General features: G+C 45.4%; 1 protein-coding gene across 1 annotated transcript in view; it reads right to left on the bottom strand.

Annotated features, from left to right (window-relative positions):
• The window catches only part of OBSCN (obscurin, cytoskeletal calmodulin and titin-interacting RhoGEF), a 186,969-nt gene that overhangs the window by 3,566 nt on the left and 161,567 nt on the right, over nt 1–21,836 (bottom strand). Inside the window, exons 98-115 of the mRNA XM_083873333.1 lie at nt 21,661–21,829; nt 20,737–20,818; nt 20,048–20,248; nt 19,351–19,411; nt 18,653–18,730; nt 18,333–18,505; nt 17,768–17,794; nt 17,328–17,480; nt 16,557–16,602; nt 16,036–16,113; nt 11,641–15,193; nt 10,942–11,064; nt 9,145–9,255; nt 7,912–8,079; nt 7,396–7,518; nt 4,272–4,442; nt 2,207–2,327; nt 1,036–1,275 (exon numbers count right to left, since the gene is read on the bottom strand). Of these exons, the coding sequence (XP_083729459.1) occupies nt 1,036–1,275; nt 2,207–2,327; nt 4,272–4,442; nt 7,396–7,518; nt 7,912–8,079; nt 9,145–9,255; nt 10,942–11,064; nt 11,641–15,193; nt 16,036–16,113; nt 16,557–16,602; nt 17,328–17,480; nt 17,768–17,794; nt 18,333–18,505; nt 18,653–18,730; nt 19,351–19,411; nt 20,048–20,248; nt 20,737–20,818; nt 21,661–21,829 (5,678 nt within the window). The remainder of the gene's footprint in view (nt 1–1,035; nt 1,276–2,206; nt 2,328–4,271; nt 4,443–7,395; nt 7,519–7,911; nt 8,080–9,144; nt 9,256–10,941; nt 11,065–11,640; nt 15,194–16,035; nt 16,114–16,556; nt 16,603–17,327; nt 17,481–17,767; nt 17,795–18,332; nt 18,506–18,652; nt 18,731–19,350; nt 19,412–20,047; nt 20,249–20,736; nt 20,819–21,660; nt 21,830–21,836) is intronic.

Below are 21,836 nucleotides of genomic sequence, written 5' to 3'. Positions count from 1 at the left end.
AAAGCTGATAGGCCAAAAAACGCTTATAATTTATTGTAATTAGGAAATAGTTTGGCTTCTGATTGTGATGGCATGAATTATAACATCTGTATTGTCTCAACCATCGCATGAGACTGAAAATGGAATAAAAGTTTTTAAAATGCCTCTCAGTTGCCGCATCTCAAAGTCAAAAAAAAAAAGCATAGTCCAATAAGAAACAATGGATCTTCCTGACCCACAGTGACCTCCATGTTATGGTGTTGGGGTTAACAGGTGGTGGTGTAAGGAACCCTTCATGTATCACATTATGGGAGATAGAGTTTCATATCTACCAGTATAAACTGCTTTCAGCACCTCAGCTGGGTGGCCCTGAGTTGTCCCACTGCAGGGAACTCCAGTAATATTTTTTATCTCACAAATAGATGCAGAAAAAATGCTTTACAAATCCTGTGTAATGACAATGCACTGGAACAGATTGAGAGGGATGATGTCAGGAGAAAGCAACAGGTATCTTGTGCACTGCACCAAGCAAATGATTATATATAAGGAAAAAGGTTCCAGTTTCACCCCAGGTCCTTGTAAGGGAGGAATGCCAGAAATGTGTTTGTTTTTCTGACAGTAATTGGCTCAATGCCAGGTTAAAAATCACTGACAGGTCTCTTTAGCTGTTCCTCAGAAATGCAGCTGGATTCTCCTGACAGCAAGCCAAATTGTCCCTCCTAAAACATTAAGTATTTAAGAAGGAGCAAAGAGGTACTCAGTGCTTTTTGGGGTGTCTTAGTCAGGTGTCAGATGCTCCTCTGGCACCCGCTCACGGCTTTTGTTCTTTTGTTTCTGTAATGTTTGTTACTTTCTCTCTTATTAAAACTTTTGCTTTACAAAACACACTCAAGGAGTCTGGCAATATTATTAAGCCAGTCTGAGAGGTTGCAGGTCAACCCTCAGATTGATACATCTTCACAGGGCTCATTACATTCTGGGCCATGTGTGAGACTCTATCAGCACCCTCATCCCAACATCAGCCCTGGCTGGAAAACTCTTCCCTCTCATTCTTACCTTAATGCCAAGGAGTGGAGCAGCTCCGGCCCCACACACATCTCCTGGATCAGCACCAGGTGCCGGGGGCTGACATAGGCACCCTTCAGCTGGGCTATGTTTGTGTGGTGGAGCTTCCTCAGCACCTGGTACTCCAGCAGCACAGCCTGCTTGTCCTCCTGCCAGTAAGGGATGATTTTAGCAGCCAGAGCTTTGCCGCTCACCTTCTCCCGGCACTGCCGGACGATGCTGAATCGGCCCCTGGGACAGAGGAACACAAAAGGCACCTTAAGCTTGGGAGATGTTCCCCAGGGAGTTGAGAGGCAGAAAAGTATTGAACGTGCCAGTAATGATGGTTTTGGTTTTGCATGAAGGTGGGAGATGCTCCCCCTGGGGAGTTGAGAGGCAGAAAAATAATGAATGTTCTTTAAAACCACCAGGACCCCAGGCTGTTCTTCATCTGTGCCTGGTGGGGAGTTGTTGCATCTGCTGTTGCATTTTGCACTTCCTCCTGTATCTTTAAACTGTACAGTCACTTTAAATTACAGGAGTGAGAGCTTAACTCCTCTGGAGAGAGAGGAGAGAGCAAGAGAACTACCTACCCCTGTTGGCAACAGAAATCAGTGTCTTTCTTCTAGGCTGAGAAAGTTGAATCCCAGCACCCTGACTGAAGTGTTTTCTGCAAAGGTTGGCGCAGCAAGGACAAGAAACTTTGTCTGGGCTCATTTTATGATATATCAAGTGGCTGTCCCCCTGCCCAGCATGTCTGTTGTGACAGGACAAGGGGGAATGGTATTAAAGTAAAAAAAGTTTAGACCAGATATGAGGGTTTTTTTACAGTAAGGGTGGTAAAACAACTTGGCCTTGAGCAGTTCCAGGGATGGGGCAGCCACAGCTTCTCTGGACAACCTGTGCCAGGGCCTCCCCACCCTCACAGGGACCAATTTTTTCCTAATCTAAACCTACTCTCTTTCAGTTTGAAGCTATCCTCTTCTCCTATCCCTAAATCCCCTTATAGAAAGCCCCTCTCCATCTTTCATGGAGACTCCCTTCTGGTACTGGAAGGTGCCATTAAGCTTCTCTTCTCCAGGCTGAACAACCCCGATTTTCCCAGCCTTTCTTTGTAGGAGAGCTCCTCCATCACATGTGGGATTTCCCTCTGGGTCATCAAGAACTCAGTTGGACTCTCTACCTTTTGATCTCGGTTTGGAAGGCGTAGGTCTGGTAGGTTGGGAAGGGCTCAGGAGGTGTGATCACTTCACTCTCTTCTTCAGGGACAGCTGGTGGGATCTCCTGCGAGGCAGCACGAAGCTCTGCAGGGAGAAGGGGACAGGGATTACTTGGGGAAACAGTTCTGTGTGGAACCTAGAGCCTCTCTGAGTCTCCCCTGCTATCTGTGAACAAGGACAAGCAGAGTGTTGGGATGCAAAATCCCCTTGGCCTCATCCACACAGGCTCAGGGGTGTCCAAAGATGTGAGGGCTGAATTAAAGCCTTCAGAGAAACTAAAATACATAAATCCACACAGACGTGAGGTAGAAATTCAAGTCTAGTTTTAAATGAGTAGAAGATTTTTTAAGTGCCTTACCAAATAAGAGACTAAATTAGTAAGAAAATTATCTAAAATCTAGTTTAAAGTTCAATGGCCTTGCCTTTTGCAAAGATAGTTAAGTTCTAGACATAAAAAAAAATAAAAAATGTAGCCTTGCTAAACATTCTTAGATGGAAAGATAGAGCTCTATGTGTAGAATTTGTGCAAGAAATTATGAATATTGTCACACATCAATCTTGGCTTAGGATAAGTCCAGCAAGAAAATTCATGTTTGAGCCTGATTGGCTAAAAATAGAAAAAGATGCACTGCTTTGAGGATGGTAGCACACTTAGGGGACACAGATTACAGGTGCTGTCACTGTTGCTGTTAAGATCCTGCTGCTTCTGCTTGGGACTTAAGGACTTCATGCTAGAAGGCTTTTGGCATATTGGCATGAACTGTAATACCAGTTCCCTCCTGAGACTGATTTTAACGATGCAATAAAGTACTTTGCTTTTACAACTACCCAACTTTTGGTCTTCAATGAAGACCTCTTGATGTCAGCAGGGCTTCCTCCAGGTGACCCTGTGTTCCAGCTGTGGCACTCAGTGCTACTGGAATGCAACAGATTCTGTTCTGTCCACCCCAAAATTCCTGGTGTGGCCACTCCAGACATTATGAGATGGATTCTGTGTTGTGTGCTATGGTATCAAACATCTTAGCCACTGTTTCTTATTTTCTCACACAACAAATCCTCAGGATATGGTAAACACTAATGAGAAATTAGGAAGTTCTTGTGGTTGGGCTTTTCAGAGCAGCAGCTGGAACTTGTCCCTCTGGTTCTGGTTCTGTGGTTGTGTCCCAGCACTCCCTGAAGTACTAAAGCATCCCTTTAAAGCATCTGATTGGAAAAGCTGGACATGCTGAGATGTGATAACAAATCCTGAGAAAAAGGACAGCAGAGGACTTGGGGTGAGTTAAAAATATCTCTGTGAACTGATTTTTACAGTGAAATCCTCTCCATTGGGAGGAAATTCCAGCTACACCATCCTTCTGTTTCTTTACAGAAAGGACATTTCCCCTGCTGTCAGGATATGTTTGTTGTGGGGCCATGGATCTCTTAATTTTGAAAACATGTGTGCAGTACAAAGTAGTCAAACAGGTGACAAAAATAGTAAATCGAGATTTCTTAACTTCAGAGACAAAAGACAGCTGGAAAAATTCACCACAGAAGGACAATCATTCCCAATGGAAAACACCAGAATAGACAAGTTAACTACTGAATTTAGGATTTAGTCCTAAATAAGCAAGTCCAGAGTTTTCACCAGTTCAAGATCTGTATCAGTAGATAAATGCCTACAGTAAAACATTTATTGTACAAGACCCATTTCCTCATAATCTCAAATCAAAACAGTGTCTTCAGTAGGTAATCTACAGTTCCCAGATTTTTGTTTTATTATTGAATTTTATATAGCTACACATTGTTTATATTTACATGATATTGTTATCTTATTAGGGTTTTTAATGTTTATACTTATTCCCCTGTGTCTAGAATTAGAAAACAATTAGAAAATCATTTAATTTTAGATGCATAATCCCCAAACAACCCTAAACCAAGTGGAATTGGCCTTGATTCACTTGCTCTTGCCTTCTAGGGCCACATCTAAAAGGATGCAATGGGTTTGATGGAGGAAAATCCCAAAGTTTTCTTTGCGTTTGGTCTTACCCATCTGATCCTTCCCAGTGATGTTCACTTTGGCAGAGGGCTGGCTGTAGGGGCCCATCCCTGCCTTGCTGGTGCAGGCTGTCCTGAAGTGGTAGATGAACCCCTGGGGGAGATTTCTGGCATAGTAGCAGCAGTCGGTGAGGTCAGAGGCAAGAGTCGTCCACTCTCCGTCTTAACCAAGGGAAGAGAGAAAAGAGTTCAGGACTCATTTTAAGATCGTCACAATGAGTTGGAGGTTTTTTGAGATTTGGGATATTTTTTTGTGGTTTTTTTGTTGTTTTTTTCGTCCCACTAAATTTGCTTATGTGGAGAAACCAACTCACCATGGCCCACTTTGGGGCTGTACCTGTGTTATTCTTCTCTAAAATCAGCTGGTGTCCACCTGGTAATTCCAAGTTGTGCCAATATTGTTCCAGAGGAGTGGTGAAATTTTGCTGTATTTTTTAATCTTTTACCTAATTCATACCACCAAACTCTACTGGAAATATATCAAGAATTCCAAACAAAAAATAAATCATGATTTTTAATTTTTTTTTTCCTGTTGGCTCTGTCTTAAATCCAGTTGAGACCATGAGGTGCAGGATTCCTGGACAGAACCATCCCAGCAAAACCAGTGTTTGAAACATGGATGGTTTTACTCAACTTTTATGAAACTCAGACAATTTCTCACAGGACTGGAACTGTAGGTATGTTCTGGACTCATTATTTGTGGCACTAAGTTAGGAAGAAGAAAATCCCCAGCAAACATTTAAATCAGCATTCCTACCCCATGATGGTGCATCCCATGTTTTGCTGCTGTGCTCAAGGCTGAACCCAACTCTCTGCAACTACCTGAGATTAAACCCATCCTTCCATTCAAATAAACTCTGGCAAAAAGCCTCAAACCATTAGATAAGCAACAATTCCCCACCCAAACCCAAGGTATCAATGATTTTACAGGGTCCTGGTTGAACTGGGGGCTGTTTGTGCAAGAAGGAGCAGATACAGCTTAGAAATAGAGGAAAATATGTGCAGAAGCAGCATAGAAAAGCCTATTTTCAAATAATAGATAAAACAAGGAATTTATTCCTGATTGTCTTAATCCTCCTGCGTTCAGGAGAGCAGGGTTTTGCGTGTTCCTGCCAAATGCACTGGAACTGCCAGAACGCAGTGGAAAATTGTAGATGCTGTTTTCCCATTTTTCTTCCTAATTGGAAGGACTTTGTATCCTCCCCAAAATCTCTCCTACAGCTGTGTCAGGAGGAGTAATGATGAAGAAGGTGGTGTTGGGAGGGAAAGTGACTCACACCAGCTCCAGAGGGAAAAGGCAGAAAGCTGCTGCCCTTGCTGATCCAGAAGGGAGCCTTGGTGTGTTTGTTTGTTTGGAGAATTAAGTGAAGGAACACAGAGGGGCTGAATGCGAAGGGCTGTGTTTGTGTGGCTGCAGCAGGAATTGCTATCAGACGTCACACTCATCATAACAACAGCAAATCCATCCCAGGAGAGGCAGAACAGCCTTGGGGATTTGATACAAAGCTTTTGTAACTAAACAGAAAAACATCCACTTTTGACAAGGGCAGATAGTGACAGGACGAATGGGAAAGGCTTTAAACTGTGGGAGACTTAGATTAGATGTCAGGATGAATTTGTTATTCAGAGGGTGGGGAGGCTCTGGCACAGGATGCCCAGAGAAGCTGGGGATGCCCTGTCAGAGTCCAGGGCATCTTTCTGGGTGCCTTGGAAGGTCACAGACCTCGGTAGAGAGGTCTGGGACCCGAGAAAGAGGGTCTGGGGTCTGTGCAGGGGGGTTTGCCTGGCACAGAGCCCAGGAAGACACAGGCTTTGATTTCAGTCCATGGAAAAAACTTCCAACACAGAGAGGAATTACAAGTCACAAATATGTGAAAGAAAATAGTGTAGTGTAGTGTAGTGTAGTTCCATCACCGGGTGGAAAATTTGGTCGTTTTGGGTTCTTAGAGGTGGGGGACAAAATGGAGGAATTAGGGTGTTGCCTTAAGTTCTTTTCCTTCTTCCTCATTCTCCATCTTCTGAGGTGGTGATGACACAAAGTAGTTTGAGGGGGTTGGGTCAAAGTAGAAATGACCCTTCTTGTACAGGTGTTAGGCATTGGCACAGAGTTGTAAAGAATAGCCATGTAGTTATCTGTATAAAAGCAGAGTGACCTCCCATCGTGGAGGGAGTCACATCGTGTCTGAGCTGCTGTGAACACCTTGGCCGAACACAGAGAATTGTATGATAAGAATTAATAAACAACGCGAGAAACCAAGAAAAATAAGACCTTGAGAATCCTGTTCATTCTCATGTCTGGTTCAGAGCCTTCAGAGAGAGAAAAAGATCCACTTGAACCACCAGCCTGGAATCTTGGGGGAAAAGAAAAACTAAACCTGAGACTGCCCCTGGATCCCTGGAAGTGTCCAAGGCCAGGTTGGACAGGGCTTGGAGCAACCTGGGATAGTGGGAGATGTCCCTGCCCATGGCAAGAAGACTGGAATTAAACGGTTTTTAAGGTGCTTTCCAACTGAAACCATCCCATGATTAAATGATCCTCTGACTTTCATCAGCCTCTGGACCAAGCCTCAAAAGAGAATATCAAAGAGTTGCTGCAGTTTTGTCAAACTTTGGATATCTTGTCCTGGCTCTTTGCCCTGAGGTTCCTCTGTAGTCAGTGGGAAAAGAAAGCACAGCTGTTCAGCAGAGGATAAATGGCCTGTTTGATAAATCATCTTCCTCCAGGACTGTACAGAAAGCCTGAGCCTGGGATGATGATGTTGTTTCATTAGTGTCTAATTTTGTCACATTACTCAAAGCTGCATATCAAACCAGGCATTTTCTCCTGTACGTGCTCACTTTTTTGGTTGTAGCATCCACTCAGCCTTGTTTGATTCACACTTTAGCAAAGCCTTGGTAAGAATATGCAAATCCCAGGCTGCTTTAACCAGCACAACCCCTAACTTTTAGATGGTTAAATAATGGTTGTATGAAACCCATTCCTAACTTTAAACTGGGGAGTTAAATCAGGCTGTTTCTGAATAACAATGATTTCATTGTTACTGAAATATCCAGCTGGTGAAGAGATCCTACAAACCAAGGTGTTCCTTGCAAAGCATAAGGACAGCACTTTTACCTTCAGTCCTGCACTGGACAGTGTAGTGGACAGGGGTGTTGGTTTCCACAGGTTTCCAAACCAGCTGCACTCCATCCTTGTAGACCTCCACGATGTCAGGGGGTGGAGGGCTGGGGGGAACCTCTGTGAAGAGGAGGCACAAAACCCCATGAGTGTTAACAGCAGCACTGCTGTGATACAAAACTCTACAGCCAGCATGTCTCAGCTACAGATATATATATAAGGCATGTAATTTATTATGTATACATATATACACACAGCTAGTGGAACACTAATTTTATCATCCCTCATTTAAACTCAATACTAAGATTTTGTCTTGGAGTGGCTCTTAATCCAGGAGAGAAAATAGAGAGTGAAGAAGAGGGAATGAACCCTGCACAGGCTGTGGATCACAACAAGGGAGAGATCTTCCTCTGCACCCACATGCAGAAATCTCACCTCAAATGTATTGATAGGTTACACATTTGGGGGCAGAAATACTTAAATACCTATTTCTGCAGCTGCTTCTTCTCTCACCTGCTTTTCTTATGACGCAAGAGGTGGATGCTGAGCCCAGGGAGTTTGTGGCCACACAGGTGTAAATACCGAAATCCTCAGCATTAACAGAGAGAATCGTTAACAGCTGGAAGTGTTTGAGTGTGGATGAGATGAGGATCCGGCTGCTGCTCTGGACAGGTATCCCATCTGGAAAGCAGCAGATGGGAGAGGTAAGTTGTAGCAGGGCATTTCCACATCCCAACAAATGTTTCCAGATAAGGAAAAGGGGTTTCAGTTACACCCATGACTTTTAAGGAAGAAGCACCAGAATTTTCTGTTTGTCCGTCATTGTAATTGGCCCAGTGCACCAAAGGCACCCCTTGGTCTCTGCAGCTGTTCTTCTGAAACGTAGCTGGTTTCTACTGGACAGCAAGCCAAAAGCCCTCCTAAAACTTTAGGTACTTAAGAAGGACCACAGAGGTGCTATGGGCTTTTTGGGGTGTCCTAGCCAGGTGTAAGGGCTTCTCTAACACCTGTGCATGGCTTTTGTCCTTTTATCTTTGTATCATTTGCTATTTTCTCATTTATTAAAACTTTTTGCTTTACAAAACACACTCAAGGAGCCATCTGGCAAAATACTATTCTTAGCCACTCTTGGAGGTTGCAGGTTAGCCCTCAGGACTTGATACATCTTCACAGGCTCATTTACAGGTGGGCCTTGTGTAAGATTTTATCAATAAGTACCCTGCAAATTGATACCAAGTTGTTTAAAGCTCTCTCTGCAGCTCTGTCCCTGGTGTCTACAGGCACCCTGAGGCACTTGGACAAGCTGTTACTAACCATTCCTTTCTCTCTGTTTTCCCACCCCCCAACCTGCTATATATTCTCTAATTTTAAGCATACATTTAAAACTGATTTGTCATTTTAGCTACTCCACAGGATAGATCAGGATCCTTTGTAAGACCTTTTCATTTACTGAACAATCAAACAAAATAAAAAGGTTAATAGTTCCAGAATAGCTACAAGGAAAATGGACCAAAAGTCCTTGGTATAACCTCATTACTTCATAGAATCAGCTTTTACTGCCTGTTTTGTCCACAGCATCTCTGAAGTAAACAAAGCATAAAGGCTTTCAGGAGATGTTACACATTATAATGAAATACATCAGAATAACTCCTTTCTTTAAGCACATTCCTCTGTCTCAGCTCCATGATTGAAATCTCTCCAGAGAGATTTAAATCCACTCTCTGGAGGGGTGGCAGTGTCACTCACCTCTGAACCAGGTGATGTGCAGGGAGGAGTGAGCTGCCGTCCGGCACGAGAGCGTCACGCACTGTCCAGCAGCCGCAGCCTGGTCCATCAGCTCCTCAACAAATGATGGGGCTGCAGAGAGGAGAGAAAGGGTCTGTCTTGGGCTGCAATGCAAGATGTATTCTATTCCCAATCTGTTGAAACTGATTGTAGAGCTGTTTTATCTCATAACTCTGGTGGGGAGGGGACAGGTGTCTTTCTGTTAATGGGCCAGCTGTGAAACCAGGTGGGGCAGTGTTTTTTATCTCTTCCACCACCCATCCTCCCTCCAGGGGATCTCTGCTGTTCATGGGCCATCCAGGCTCACTGCATGGCTGATACAATTCCATCATCCCATGGGGAGATGCTCCACCCAGGGGAAGGAGCCAACCATTCCTACCTGGATAAAACCTGGGATTCAGAACACCAGCACAGCCTGTTTGCACTGGATTCCCAGAGGGAGACCAGACCCATTTCACCACCACTGGACCCTTCTACAGGATCATCTCTGCTCCAACAGAACCACATCTGTCACTCCAGGAGGACTTAACTGGACTGCTCCCAACACCCTGACCAGTAGGGTGTCAAGTTGTGTTCTGACTCTGTCAGTGGTTTTTTTTTCCTTCTTTGTTAATTTGCTTTTTTGTACTACTACATTTTTAATACTCCTAGTAAAGAACTGTTATTCCTATTCCCATATCTTTGCATTAAATCTGCCTAAATTGCAAAATTATAATAATTTGGAGGGAGGGGGTTTACATTCTCCATTCCAAAGGAAGCTCCAGCTTTTCCCTGGCAGACACCTGTCTTTCCAAACTAAGACAGGGCGATTCAGAATAGCCTGGAGAGCTTTGTGGAAAATAAACCCCTGCAGGACATCAAAAAACATTTTTAATGGGATCAAGAGCCTTTCTGGTTCATGGTCTCCCATTCCTTTGACCACCATTTGGAGGATCCCCTGGGCACAGAGCACACAGGTGAAGGAACCCTGTTGACCCATGGGTGTAGTGTGACTGATCCAGATGGATCTTGGAAAATCCATGGGAAATATCTGCATTGCCCATCCCTGGTACAGCTAAAGCAGCAGAACACCTCAGAGCAGATAGAAACCCTCTCAAAACAAGTTTTTCCTCTGGCCAAACCTAAATAGGGGGGCAAAACTGAATTATGGAATTTCAAGGATGAGGGGATCAAATAGGACCAGAGGAAGTGGCCTACAGTTGCCCCAAGGGATGTTCAGTTTGGCTATTAAGGAAAATATCTTCTTGGAAAGTGTTGTCAAGGACTAGAGGAGGTTGCCCAGGAAGTCACCATCCCTGGAGGGATTTAACAGATGTGTGGCACTTGGGAATATGGTTTAGTGGTGGCCTTGGCAGTGCTGGGTTAATGGTTGGACTCAGTAAACTTAGAGGTCTTTGCCAACTAAATGATTCTGTGATCAAGACAACACAAGAAGAGAGAAAGACATGAAAGATGGAAATTGAAGAAGAAAAAACCCTATAGAGCATCAAATCTGCTCCTATCTCCATGGGAAAGGGGGAACTCAGGTTTTCTTCTGTTTCTCCAGGGGTTTTCTCCACAGTGGCCAGGGACTGCCAGCCTCCCACAACTGCCCTTCCCAGTGTTTATCTGGGCTCTGCTGAATGCAGGGACAGAAACATGACCTCAGGAAATGCTCCTGATGGAGTCAAGGGGAAACCTGCCAGGGAAAAAGCAATTTTTTCTTGAATTCTTTCCTCTGAGAGTAAAACAAACCAATTACTCCTGCCACAGTAATACCTTTCTCCTTTGGGATGAGGCTTGGTAGCTTGAATGAGGGGAGAGCTGATTTCCTCTTCAGAGATCCTTCAGCTCCTATTAACAGCTCCTTTTCTGCTGCCTCACTTCCCAGCTCACCAAACTCTGTTGTGAGAAAGGAGGAGAAGTCATTCAAGGCCATCCTTCCCCCCGTGGCATCGACTGGCAGTGACAGTTCTGCTTTCACACATAAATTGTCACAGGTTCCCTTATTAACCAGAGCTGGATTTACAGGGAAGTCTGTGGCAGCTGCTGCAAACAGAGCAGTCTCCTGGAAGAACAGGGAATATCCAGGGATGGCAGAGAAGAAAGAACAGGACCCCATGTCCAGTAGCCAGGGTGACTTCAGCTTCTCCCAGTCACTTTAACCTGAGAGATTTGCCATCGACAGGTGACAAGTGCAGCAAGGAAAGCATCACTCAGCCCTGATCTGCTTCTGTGCAACCACAGACAGGGAATTTGAGCCCCTTCCATCAGTGGATTAACCCAGCTGACTCTGCACTGAACCCAGCCAGTAACAGAGACCTGATGGTGGAGACTACTGAATTCAGAACCTGCCATGGCCAGATTTGCAATTCCAGTCTAACCACAGCTTCAAACATCCTGGGGGGACAAAAAAAGGGCTGTAGCAGAGCCCAGTTATGGCAGCAAATCTGTGAAGGAACAGAGGGAAATAATTACCTTCCTCTGGCTCAGGAGATGTCTTTCCTTTTAGGATTCTTGAAATATGAGCAACAGAGGCTTTTACTTTCTTCTTCAGACTCTGCTCCACCGACTGCTCCACTGAATGAGACCTTGCATATGGCTTAAAGAGTCCAGGCTTGGTGTGGAAGGAGCTTTTCTGCTTCCCACTGGAGTCCTTTTGGGAGCTGTACATTTCTTTATGGCCCTCTGCCCCTTTCCCCATGGCTGATGAGTTGGCTGCCTTTGAATCCTCGGATATTTCCAAACGGTTCTTCCTGTTCTTGTCTTCCTGTTCCCTGATGCACAGCCTTTTATCCTTATGGAGATGTCCTGCAGGAGGGGACCTTGCCCTTTCAAGCAGCATAAACCGTCTAGGGACTGGTTTGGGCGAAGGCTTCTTGTAGCTCAGAAACTCAAATGGAAAATAGACAATGTCGTACAAATCTGAGAAATTCAAGTAGGCAGGCTCCACTTCTGAGATGTCGAATTTTTGGGGGCCGCTGCCATGACTGGGTGCTTCATCTGACAGGTCTTTGATTTTCACCAGAGAAACTTCTGGGTGTTTCCCAGTGTCCTTGATCACTGGCACATGGATGGGTCTTTCTGCAGTGTCCAAGCTCTCTGTGGAGGAAACGCTCTCTCGGCTGGAAGGGGAGGTCTCAAATGCCAAGTCCTCCAGGTGCTCACATTCATGAGGAACTGTCTTTGCTCCCTGCTCTTCCAGGACTCCTGGCTCCTCACTCACAGCAAGGTAGGGTTCTGCAAGGTCATCCTGCTCAGAGGCTTCTCCTCTTCCACGCTGTTGGACAGAAGGGAAGGAGGTGTCTGTGTGTGCTTGGCTGCCTTTGTAGATTGTCTCTCTGTGAGGAGAAATGTGCTTCCTGCTTCTCTTCTCTCCAGAAACTGACTCTGCCCAAACATTCATCTCTTCAGAGAGGGAAACCATCTCATCCACTAAGCCCTCCAGCACAGCAGACTCCTCGTCACTGTAAAAGGAAGATCTGTGGTGTGACAGCTCCTGACTGTGATCCCTGCGGAGCAGCGATGGGGCAGCTTTTCCAGCATCACCTCTTCCATCTTCTAAGGCAATGCCTCCACCCTCACCATAAACCTCTGGATATTCCTCATATTCCATTTCATATGCTGAAGCTGGAGCACCTTCTGGTTGTGAAGCAGTTAATGCACCTGAACTGCCACTCTGCAGACCATGTGAAATCTCAGCCCTGTGCTGCTCAAACACCCCGTGTCCAGCCTTGGGGAAAGGAGCAGCCACAGCTTGTCCAGCAGCTCGACTTCCACTTGCTGTCACAACAGATCTCATCTCACTGTGAACTGACACCTCTGGGTGTTGTTGATTTTCACTCTCCCAGACCTGAGGGAGGGCAGTGCTTTGGGAGGGTGCAGCTCTGGCTGGGTGTCTGCTCTCCAGAGCAGCAGGCTCTGAGCCATGGCCTTCAGGAACCTTCTGGGGCTCAGCTCCTTCATGGGCCAAACTGGAAACAACCTCTGTGACAGCTGAGCTTTTACTCCTCAGAGCAGCAGGTTTCTCCTTGCTGAGAGCCTGCTGTGCTCCCTCAGAGACCAGAGCTGGTGCTGATCCTGGTGGTGGGATTTTGGGAACAGCAAATTTCTCTCCCTTCAGGACAGCTGATGCTGTGTCTAAGTGAACAGGAGCCTTCTTGTGTGCTTGGCTTTCATCACTATGGGCTGATGGTGGAGGGATTCCTGTAACAGCTGCTTCTGCATCTTCCAGAACAGCAGATCTCACATCTTTATGGGTCTCCAGCTTCTGAGGAACACCTTCACCAGCTGAGAGGGTACCTGGCAGTTTGCCCAGCATGACAGTAGCTGCTGGAACACTTTTCCCAGGAATTTCCTCACTTTTGTCTTTATATACTGGAAGTGAATCAGTTTCTGTTTGTTCTGTTGGAACAGCAGAGCTTTCATGCTCCATGGGTTCAGATTCAGCAGTGCCATGAGCAGAAGTCTTTTCATCTGAATGTTTCTGCCTTTTGTCTTTCCAAGGTGGGGCTGGGGCTGTCCTTTTGATAAGCACGCTTCCAGCTGTTAGATCCTGGTGGGTGTGGGTGGGAGCAGACTCTTGGGGCAGACACACGCCCCCCTCACTCAGAGGAGATGACTTTGGGGTGCTCTCTGACTGTGTGAGGGTTGAAATGGACTCTTTGCCCTCCTGAAAAGCAGAGGCAGAGGCAGATTTATCCTCCTTGCTCTCATGTTTTGGAGCTGATGGTGCTGTTACATCTGAGCACTGGGCACTTGGAATGCGCCTTTTGCCTTTCAAACATTCAACGTCCTCCTCAATCTCAGTGGCCTTCGACTTCTTCAGCAAACGCTTCCTATTCTCACTCCTGTGGGGTGACACTGGGAGTCCCTCTACCTGTTGGATAAGAGCAGGTGGGCACCCATTCCCCTCACAGTGCGTGGAGGGAGAGGACTTCTCTCCTGAGCAATCCTTGCTGTCTCTCTTGATGACCCCTTGCTCTGCTGTGTCTGCAGAACATCCCTTGCCGGGCCCTGCGGAAACATCACAGTGATCACTGCCTTCAGGGCAGCTTTCCTGGGATAGCACATCACAGTCCTCCTCCAGAATGTCTTGTTCCCTCAAGGATCTGGAGGCTCTGAGCCTGTAGTCATCCAGGGACCGGCTGCGGCTGGCCCCAGCAATGGCAGGGTGTGGTGGCTTCCTGGCGGTGTCAAAGGACGCCGATTTGGTCAAGGATCCCAGCAGACTTTCCCTGCGATCATCTCCTTCTTCTTCTTCTTCTTTCAGCTCAAACTGCTCGAGAAGAGGCTCACGGAGGCCACTGAGGGGCACCTTTGAATAGCCAGCCTTTCGGAAAGTCCTTCTGGCTCTGTCCAGGTGCCTCCTGAATTCCCTGCCTGGTGAGGAAGGTGGCCTTGCAGGCAGCTCGCTTGCCTGGCTGTAGAAGGTGCTTTTGATGACACTCTGCCTGGGAACACAGGCTGATGGCTTTTCTGTCCCATCCCCTGCCTCTTCAGTTCTGTCCTTTTCAGATGAAGATGTGCCTGGTTTTTCTTTCACAGGTGATGTGCTTTCTGTGGAAGCCCTCAGGGATGAAGGCTCAGCAGAGCTTCTTTGGGATGTCTCTGCCTGAAGGCTGGGAAGGAGCCTCTCCTCTTTCTCCTGTAAGACACTCGCCATGAGCTCTTTGCTTTCTGTGGGTGATCTGTCCCCCACCTCAGCCTTCACTGAGGCGTATTTCCTCCTCATGGGTTTCACTGGAGGGATGGAGGCTTTGGGGTGCTCCCATTCACTTGCATGTTTCAGAGGCTCAGGATGGCTCGGGGCATCAAATACGGGCAAGTGCAGCTCGGGGGTGGAGCCAAAGTGCCTCTTTTGGGGGAAATTGGAGTTTTCGTTGTCTGAAGAGGAGCCACTGGTGCTGGATGAAGTGCTTTCCTCAATGAGGTGTCGGGAGATGGCCAGGGAGCTGTTGTCGTGGGTCTTTTCCAGGATTTCTGGGATGGACCTCATCACCAGGATGGATTTGTAGCACATCAGGGAGCGCTGAGAAGGAAAATGAGGCACAGCACAAGGAGGTGGGCACATGGTGGGAGTATGGAAAGCAAACACAGCAAAATTAACTCCTGCACCCCTAATTACAACACCCTTGGGTCTAATTAGACACTGCCCACCCCCTGCTCATGTCACCAATCCAGGCCTCAGTTTCTCTCCAAATCTTCCTCTTCCCTCATTCACAGACATGAAATTAAATTGACATCAGAGAACACACTTGCACTTGTGACTGGGGGAAACAGGATTCTGTTTGAGATTTCCAAAGTCAATCTGGCCACTCAAAACAGAGGGAAAGGAGTTTTTGGTGGAAAACATAAGATGAGAGACTCGCTTGAGTAAATGGCTTTAAATCCTTTGACTGAAATGCAACCTACAGTGACTTAGGCCAGCAGAAGACCTACCAAGTGCAGGAGATGGGATTCCTCTGCTCTAAATTCTGCCATGTGGGGCATCTCAGTTGAAGCTGGGCCTCTCCTTCCAGCCAGCAGAGAAAAACTGGCATGTCCAGAAGGAAATCAATCCAATTATTTGAGAGAACTTCAGGAAAAGAGGCATTTTCTTGGCACCTGTCTGTAATTCAGCTCCAATTGCAAAGGCAGCTGAAGGCACCAAAATTGGACACAACCTTGTGTCTTACAGGGACCTGCATGGGTTTCCAGGCAGTAAAAGCCTAGATAATTAATTCCTGACACATCCACATCTCCTGGGCTTTTTTCCCAACTCCCAGCCATGCTCAGATCTCTGCTGAGCTCACTGTCCTAGCCCAAAAGATTTTCCAAGATTCAGATGCAATTAAAAATAGATAAAACTAAACAGAATCAGAGGCAACTCACCTGCCACTTGCTCCGAGCCACAATGAATTTGAGCTGTTTGGTATTGATGAAATGAGCTGCTTCAAGAGGGACGTTGTGCTGCCAGGTGGAATGAGAGGAAAACCATTGGTTAAAAAAATCCTGATTTCATTTCTTCAGAAGTTTTTGTGGGGTTTTTTTTAGAATTCTCTCTTTAGACAATTGTTTGATTAAGGCAAGTTACAGTAGATCCAATGCTGCAGTCCTTTCATAGTTAAATTGCAGACAAAATCATATTTTCAGCCATTAAATCAAGCCCTGTTCAATACCTGTCATTAAATTCTTTTTGCTGTCGTTAATTTTTAACTCTTCTCCTTAGTGATTTAAGGCTTTGGAGTATAAACCATAACTTTGGTCTGCAAGGCCAGTTTCCTTCCTGTACTGACATCATAGAACAAGAGGGAATGGCCTCAGGTTGCACCAAGGAGATTTAGATGGATTTTGACTAATACTGTACTAATATTGACTACAAATTGACTAATAAAGGGCCAGGACAAACTCACCATGAACCATTTGTGGGAAAGACAGTCCAAAGCACTTGGCCTGGATCTGGTAAGAGAATAATTGACATTTTAGTAGGAAATCACCTCCAACAGCAATCACTGATCTTCCTGAAGGTGCTGCTGCCTGCAGACACCCACACACACTCAGGGGTGTCCCCTTGGGATGCTGATTTGGAGCAGAGAAGCCAAAAAGACACAACCAACTCAAGGTTTCCTTCCCTCGAGGAGAAAATATCCTCATTTTTGAGGGGAGTCTGACACTCCCCATGGATGCTCAGGAAGAGCTCATGGCTCTCTGCAGGGATTCAAGGGTGTCCACAGCAGCTCTGAGAGTGACTTTGCCTCTTTAGGTGGCCAGAGTGAAAACAGCTTTGGCAGCAGACAGAAAGAGCAGAAATGAAATTAAAACCAAGTGCCTGTAAATATGCCTTCAAGGCAACTTTTGTGCTTGAAATTGCTTAATGAATGTGGTCAATGTTATTTAATTCTCTCATAACTCCCTCCATCCCAGTCCGTGCTCTTCCCACTCATCTGCATCATCCCATAAACTCCTCAGCCTGGAGGAGGCAGGGAGCAAGGACATCACCACACCAGAGAGAGGCCAATTTGGCAAATACCCGAGATGTGGGTTGGGGAATAATAAGGAATAATTAGGGTAAAACACACCACAACTCACTCAGCTTTCTACTTTTCAAACCAAATGGTGAGCTGGGATGTGGCTGCTGGGACACCAACAGCTCTGCACAGAGGGAGGCACAGGAGGGCACTCACTTGGGGTGCTGCTGCAGGATCCCTTTCATGAAGTCCTTTGCCTCTTCACTCAAGTGAACGACATCAGGAATGGTCCATGAGATTTCCCCGTTCTGGATATTTAGGAGAGTTTGCCTGTCGTTCTCCCCAGCAAATGGAGACTTGCATGTGAGGCTGATTTATGGAACACCATGAAATGAAAGGAGACAGGTTTCAGATTTCTATTTTCTGTGCAAATGACAGAAGCACAAATGCTTACATGGGGGTTTTTTAATACTTGAGGGCTCCATGCCTGGGACTTGCAATGTTCATGAGGAGCAACCAGGAAATGAGGAAACCACAAAATAAATTGTTCTTACTATGGAATGACTGAATTCTCCACTCACATCCCTCACTTGAAAGTACTGGAGGGCTCTGATGGACAAAGGGTTATTGAGGGAGTGTTTCCAAGATTTATTTACCTTAAATACGTGATGACTCCAACAGCCCTGAGGAGAGAGGGAACACAAATGACATTTTTGTCATTATCTTTCCATCCTTCTCAAGTACCTCTTCCTGCCACTAGACACCCTGGAACAGCAAGATCACCTTCTCCTCACCTTTCAGGGATAATAAGCTATTTTTTTTCCATTTTTTTTCCCTTCAATATTTTTTGAAATTGTTCTCAAGCAATCCTTCATTTTTAAAGCACAGATAGATGAAGAGACTCAAAACACTTTTTTTTTTTTTAAATTTTGTGAGCCTTTTGTAGAAAGCCCTTTAGGATCATTCCTTCTAGCTGATGCCTGGAATAGAGATCATCTCCTCAAAGATGCTCCTTTGCATGAATTAGCAGTCAGAGTTCAATTATGGCAGAAAAAAATTAGACAGAAGGAGCTTTAAAGAGCCTTGATGGTTTTTGGATTGTCAGCGTTCACTTTCAGTTTCCTGTGTTATTATCACTGCTCCATTTACTAATTAACAGCTAATGGAAATTCAGGCCATTGAGGGCCTGGAAAAAAGCTTTTTGAGAAAATGAGAGATTACCAGATATCAGTTGCTTTTGACACTGGTGACTGGGAAACAATTTCTGGGGCAACAAACTCTGGAGAGCCGTATTTGCTGTACTGGGGCTCCACGGGTGTGACCCTCTGGGCAAATCCAAAGTCACAGATCTTCAGGTCTTCCCTCTCAGGATAAACCATGAGGATATTCAAGGGCTGTTGAATTAAAATAAAAAATATAAATGGGGGAATTTTTCTCCAGAGCAGGGAGTATTTTCAGGTGTAAGAATAATTCAAACAGAGAACATCCAATCCCTGGCCAACAAGAGGTCAGGAAAAGCCAGACTGGTCATTGCTCGTTACCTTGATGTCCAAATGAAGGATGTTGTTGTCATGGAGATATTTGATCCCTTCCAAAATTTGCTTGATGTACAGTTTGACCTAAGGATTGAGTCAATTATTAAGCAATTAATAAATAAACAATTAGTAAAGAGGGAGAGTAAGTAGGAGAGTCGCTGATTTCAGCAAGATTTGATCTTTAAAGGTCTCTCTCAATCCAAACCATTCTATGATATTTCCCTCTGAGAATTTCTAAGAAAAAAATTAATTTTACCAATAAATATTGGACACCTGGCTACTAGATGGGAGATGTGAAACATTTTGAACTTTTAGCACCAAGAATGTAAAAAAAATCCCTTAGAAACCATAATTTCTGCTTTTCTTTTAAAGACAGAGAGGGAGTAGATAGAAAACAGTTACAAGGGGATAAAGTGGTGTTAAGTAAGCAGAGATAGGAGCTGCAGGTGACAGATAGCAAAGAAATTATGACAATAGAGCAAATATAATTATTTTTTTTAGGCTGAATGCAGTGCTGATAGTCAAACCCCCCGGCTGTTTGTAGTTATTCCCCAAAGAAACCCAACCAGCAATAAAAGCTGATAGGAACACATGGTAAAGGCTGATTGTGCTTTGATAGATTATCACTGGATAAAAGACATTTCTCATATTCCTAAAGGGAAATGGAGAAAGAACCAACTCTGGGCTTTCAAACAAGAAATTACCTCAGCTTCAGTGACCACGCTCTTCTTGAACAAACGGTCCAGGAGCTCTTCATTGGAGCATCTGGCAGTGGCATTAAGGGACAACAGAACCACATGGAAAAGCTTGTTTTGGCTGTGGAACCACCTCCAGCAGCAGAATTCACAGGGTGATCTCAGGCAATGGGATTGTCATGACAGTCTCTGCTGCAGCAAAGTCCCTGCAGAATTGGGCTGCTCTAAACCTGTTATCACTTATCCTAAAATCTGCCTCTTGATTTTGGGGTTTCTGTTCTACATTTGCCTCATGCTTAGCAAGACTAAATCTCATGGAAACAAAGCTCGTGACTTTCAGATGCTTCAGAAAACAATTTTTGTGCTTAACAACTCATTCACACTCGTATGTACAAGTCTGATTTTTCTCACCCAGCAGAAGCTGAGGACTGCAGTGGAGCTCTCACAGAGCTGTGCTGTCCTGCAGTGCAGAGAAGGATTGTGTGTGTCCTTTTCTCTCAGGAAAAAAACAACAACAAAATTAATTTAAATTTAATCAATTAATTAATTTTAATTAAATTAATTAAAAATTAATTAATAAAAAAGATTTTGTTATTTAATAAATGAGGTCTACCCAGTATTTCCCAGCCTTTTCAGACAACTGCACAAAAAAAAAAAAAAAAAAAAAAAAAAAAAAAAAAAAAAAAAAAAAAAAAAAAAAGGATACAACTCCAGAATCAAAATCAGTGTTTTTCGCGTTTCAAACTCATCCAGGAGCCTGGTGATTCTGTCGTGGGACAGAGAGGCAAGAATATCCCTCTCTTGGTGAGCTCGAGACTTGGTTTTGCTCCGCAGGGGGATGAACTTGGCAGCACAGGACACCCTGTTCCCTTTGTGCACCACCCGCTTCACGAAGCTGAAGCAGCCCCTGTGCAGGAATCGAAGGACAAGCCCTGATCAGACCTGGGCAGAGGTTTTCCCACACCCTGGCCTTTGATATCTTCCCTGCTGCTCGGCGCTTCAGCTCTCCAGCTCAAGAAGCTCATTTTACTGTGTGTGAGGTGCTGTTGCCCTCTCCTGGCTGTCTCCAAAGGGGAGCAGCGTGTTCCCATCGAGGGGATAAAAAGCTGTTGGAGTTGATCCCAGGCTCGTGCTGCCAAAGGCTGGTGCTCTTGGATCCCTTGGAAAGACCCGATGTGATGGGCTTGGGATGCTCCCATTGCCAGGAGTCACATCCAGGCAGTAATCTGGGAGCTTTTGGATATTTTTTTCTTCAGCTTGGAGCTGCCCCAGCACACCTTGGAGTGACCTCCCACTTCTGCCTTTACTTCCATCTTTTTAGGACCCACCTCTGCCTCAGCAGCTCAGATGGGCAGTAAGATATTCCCTGGCAGTGATACTGTAAAATTCATTTACCTTCCAATCTCCTGCTTAACCTCATAATGGGAGTGGAGCTTTCTCCTGGTGGCCACTTTCTTTCCTTCTTGGTCTTTCTTAGCTTTGGAAATGAAGGAAAACAGAAGGATAATTATTCAGAAAACAAAGCCTTGCTAATAGTGTACAAAGTTATTGCAGGACAATTCAAGGCAGGAAAAAATTCGAAGGGAGAATTAAGTGGAATTGTTTGATAACAGAACGTGTCAAAATGAACTTTGGGGCTGCCCAGAGAAGTGGCTGCCCCATCCCTGGAAGTGTTCAGGGCCAGGTTGGATGGGGTTTGGAGGAACCTGGGTTGGTAGAAGGTGTCCCTGCCCATGGCAGGGGGTTGGAATTCGAGGATCTTTAAGGTCCTTTCCAACCCAAACCGTTTTGGGATTTTGTGATTTGCTTTTGTCCTGGGTCCTGCCATTCTGGCCATGTATTAATGCTACAGAGGAATACAGAACAGATTCCCCACAGGTACCAGAACACAGCTGCAACAAATTACATATTGCCATGGCAGTGGGAGAAACTCCTGCAGTTGAGAGGGTGACATTGCCTGCACAGGTGAAAGGGTGTCATTGCCTTTACAGATTAAAGGATGGCATTGCCTGCACAGGTGAAAGGGTGTCATTGCCTTTACAGATTAAAGGATGGCATTGCTTGCACAGGTGAGAGTGGCATTGTCTGCACAGGTGAGAGGGTGGCATTGCCTGCACAGGTTGAAGGATGGCATTGCCTTCACAGGTGAGAACATGGCATTGCCTGCACAGGTGAGAGGATGGCATTGCCTTCCTGGCTGAGAGGATGGCATTGTCTGCACAGGTGTGAGGGTGGCATTGCCTTCACAAGTGTGAGGATAGCATTGCTTTCACAGGTCAGAGGATGGTATTGCTTTCACAGGTGAGAACATGGCATTACCTTCACGTACAACGAGCTCTGCCTTGCACAAAACCTCTCCTCCTGCATTTTTGGCAACGCACGTATAAACACCACCGTCTTCCACGGCAGCATTGTCCACGACTAAGAAATACGTTGTTCCTTCCTTCCCCTGATAGACCCTGTTGCTGTCTGTCAGCAGGGAAGTGCCCTGAGGG

The sequence above is a fragment of the Zosterops lateralis genome (assembly GCF_965231275.1).
Source record: "Zosterops lateralis genome assembly, chromosome: 1".
NCBI lineage: Eukaryota > Metazoa > Chordata > Aves > Passeriformes > Zosteropidae > Zosterops > Zosterops lateralis.
This window is presented reverse-complemented; position numbering and strand designations above follow the sequence as displayed.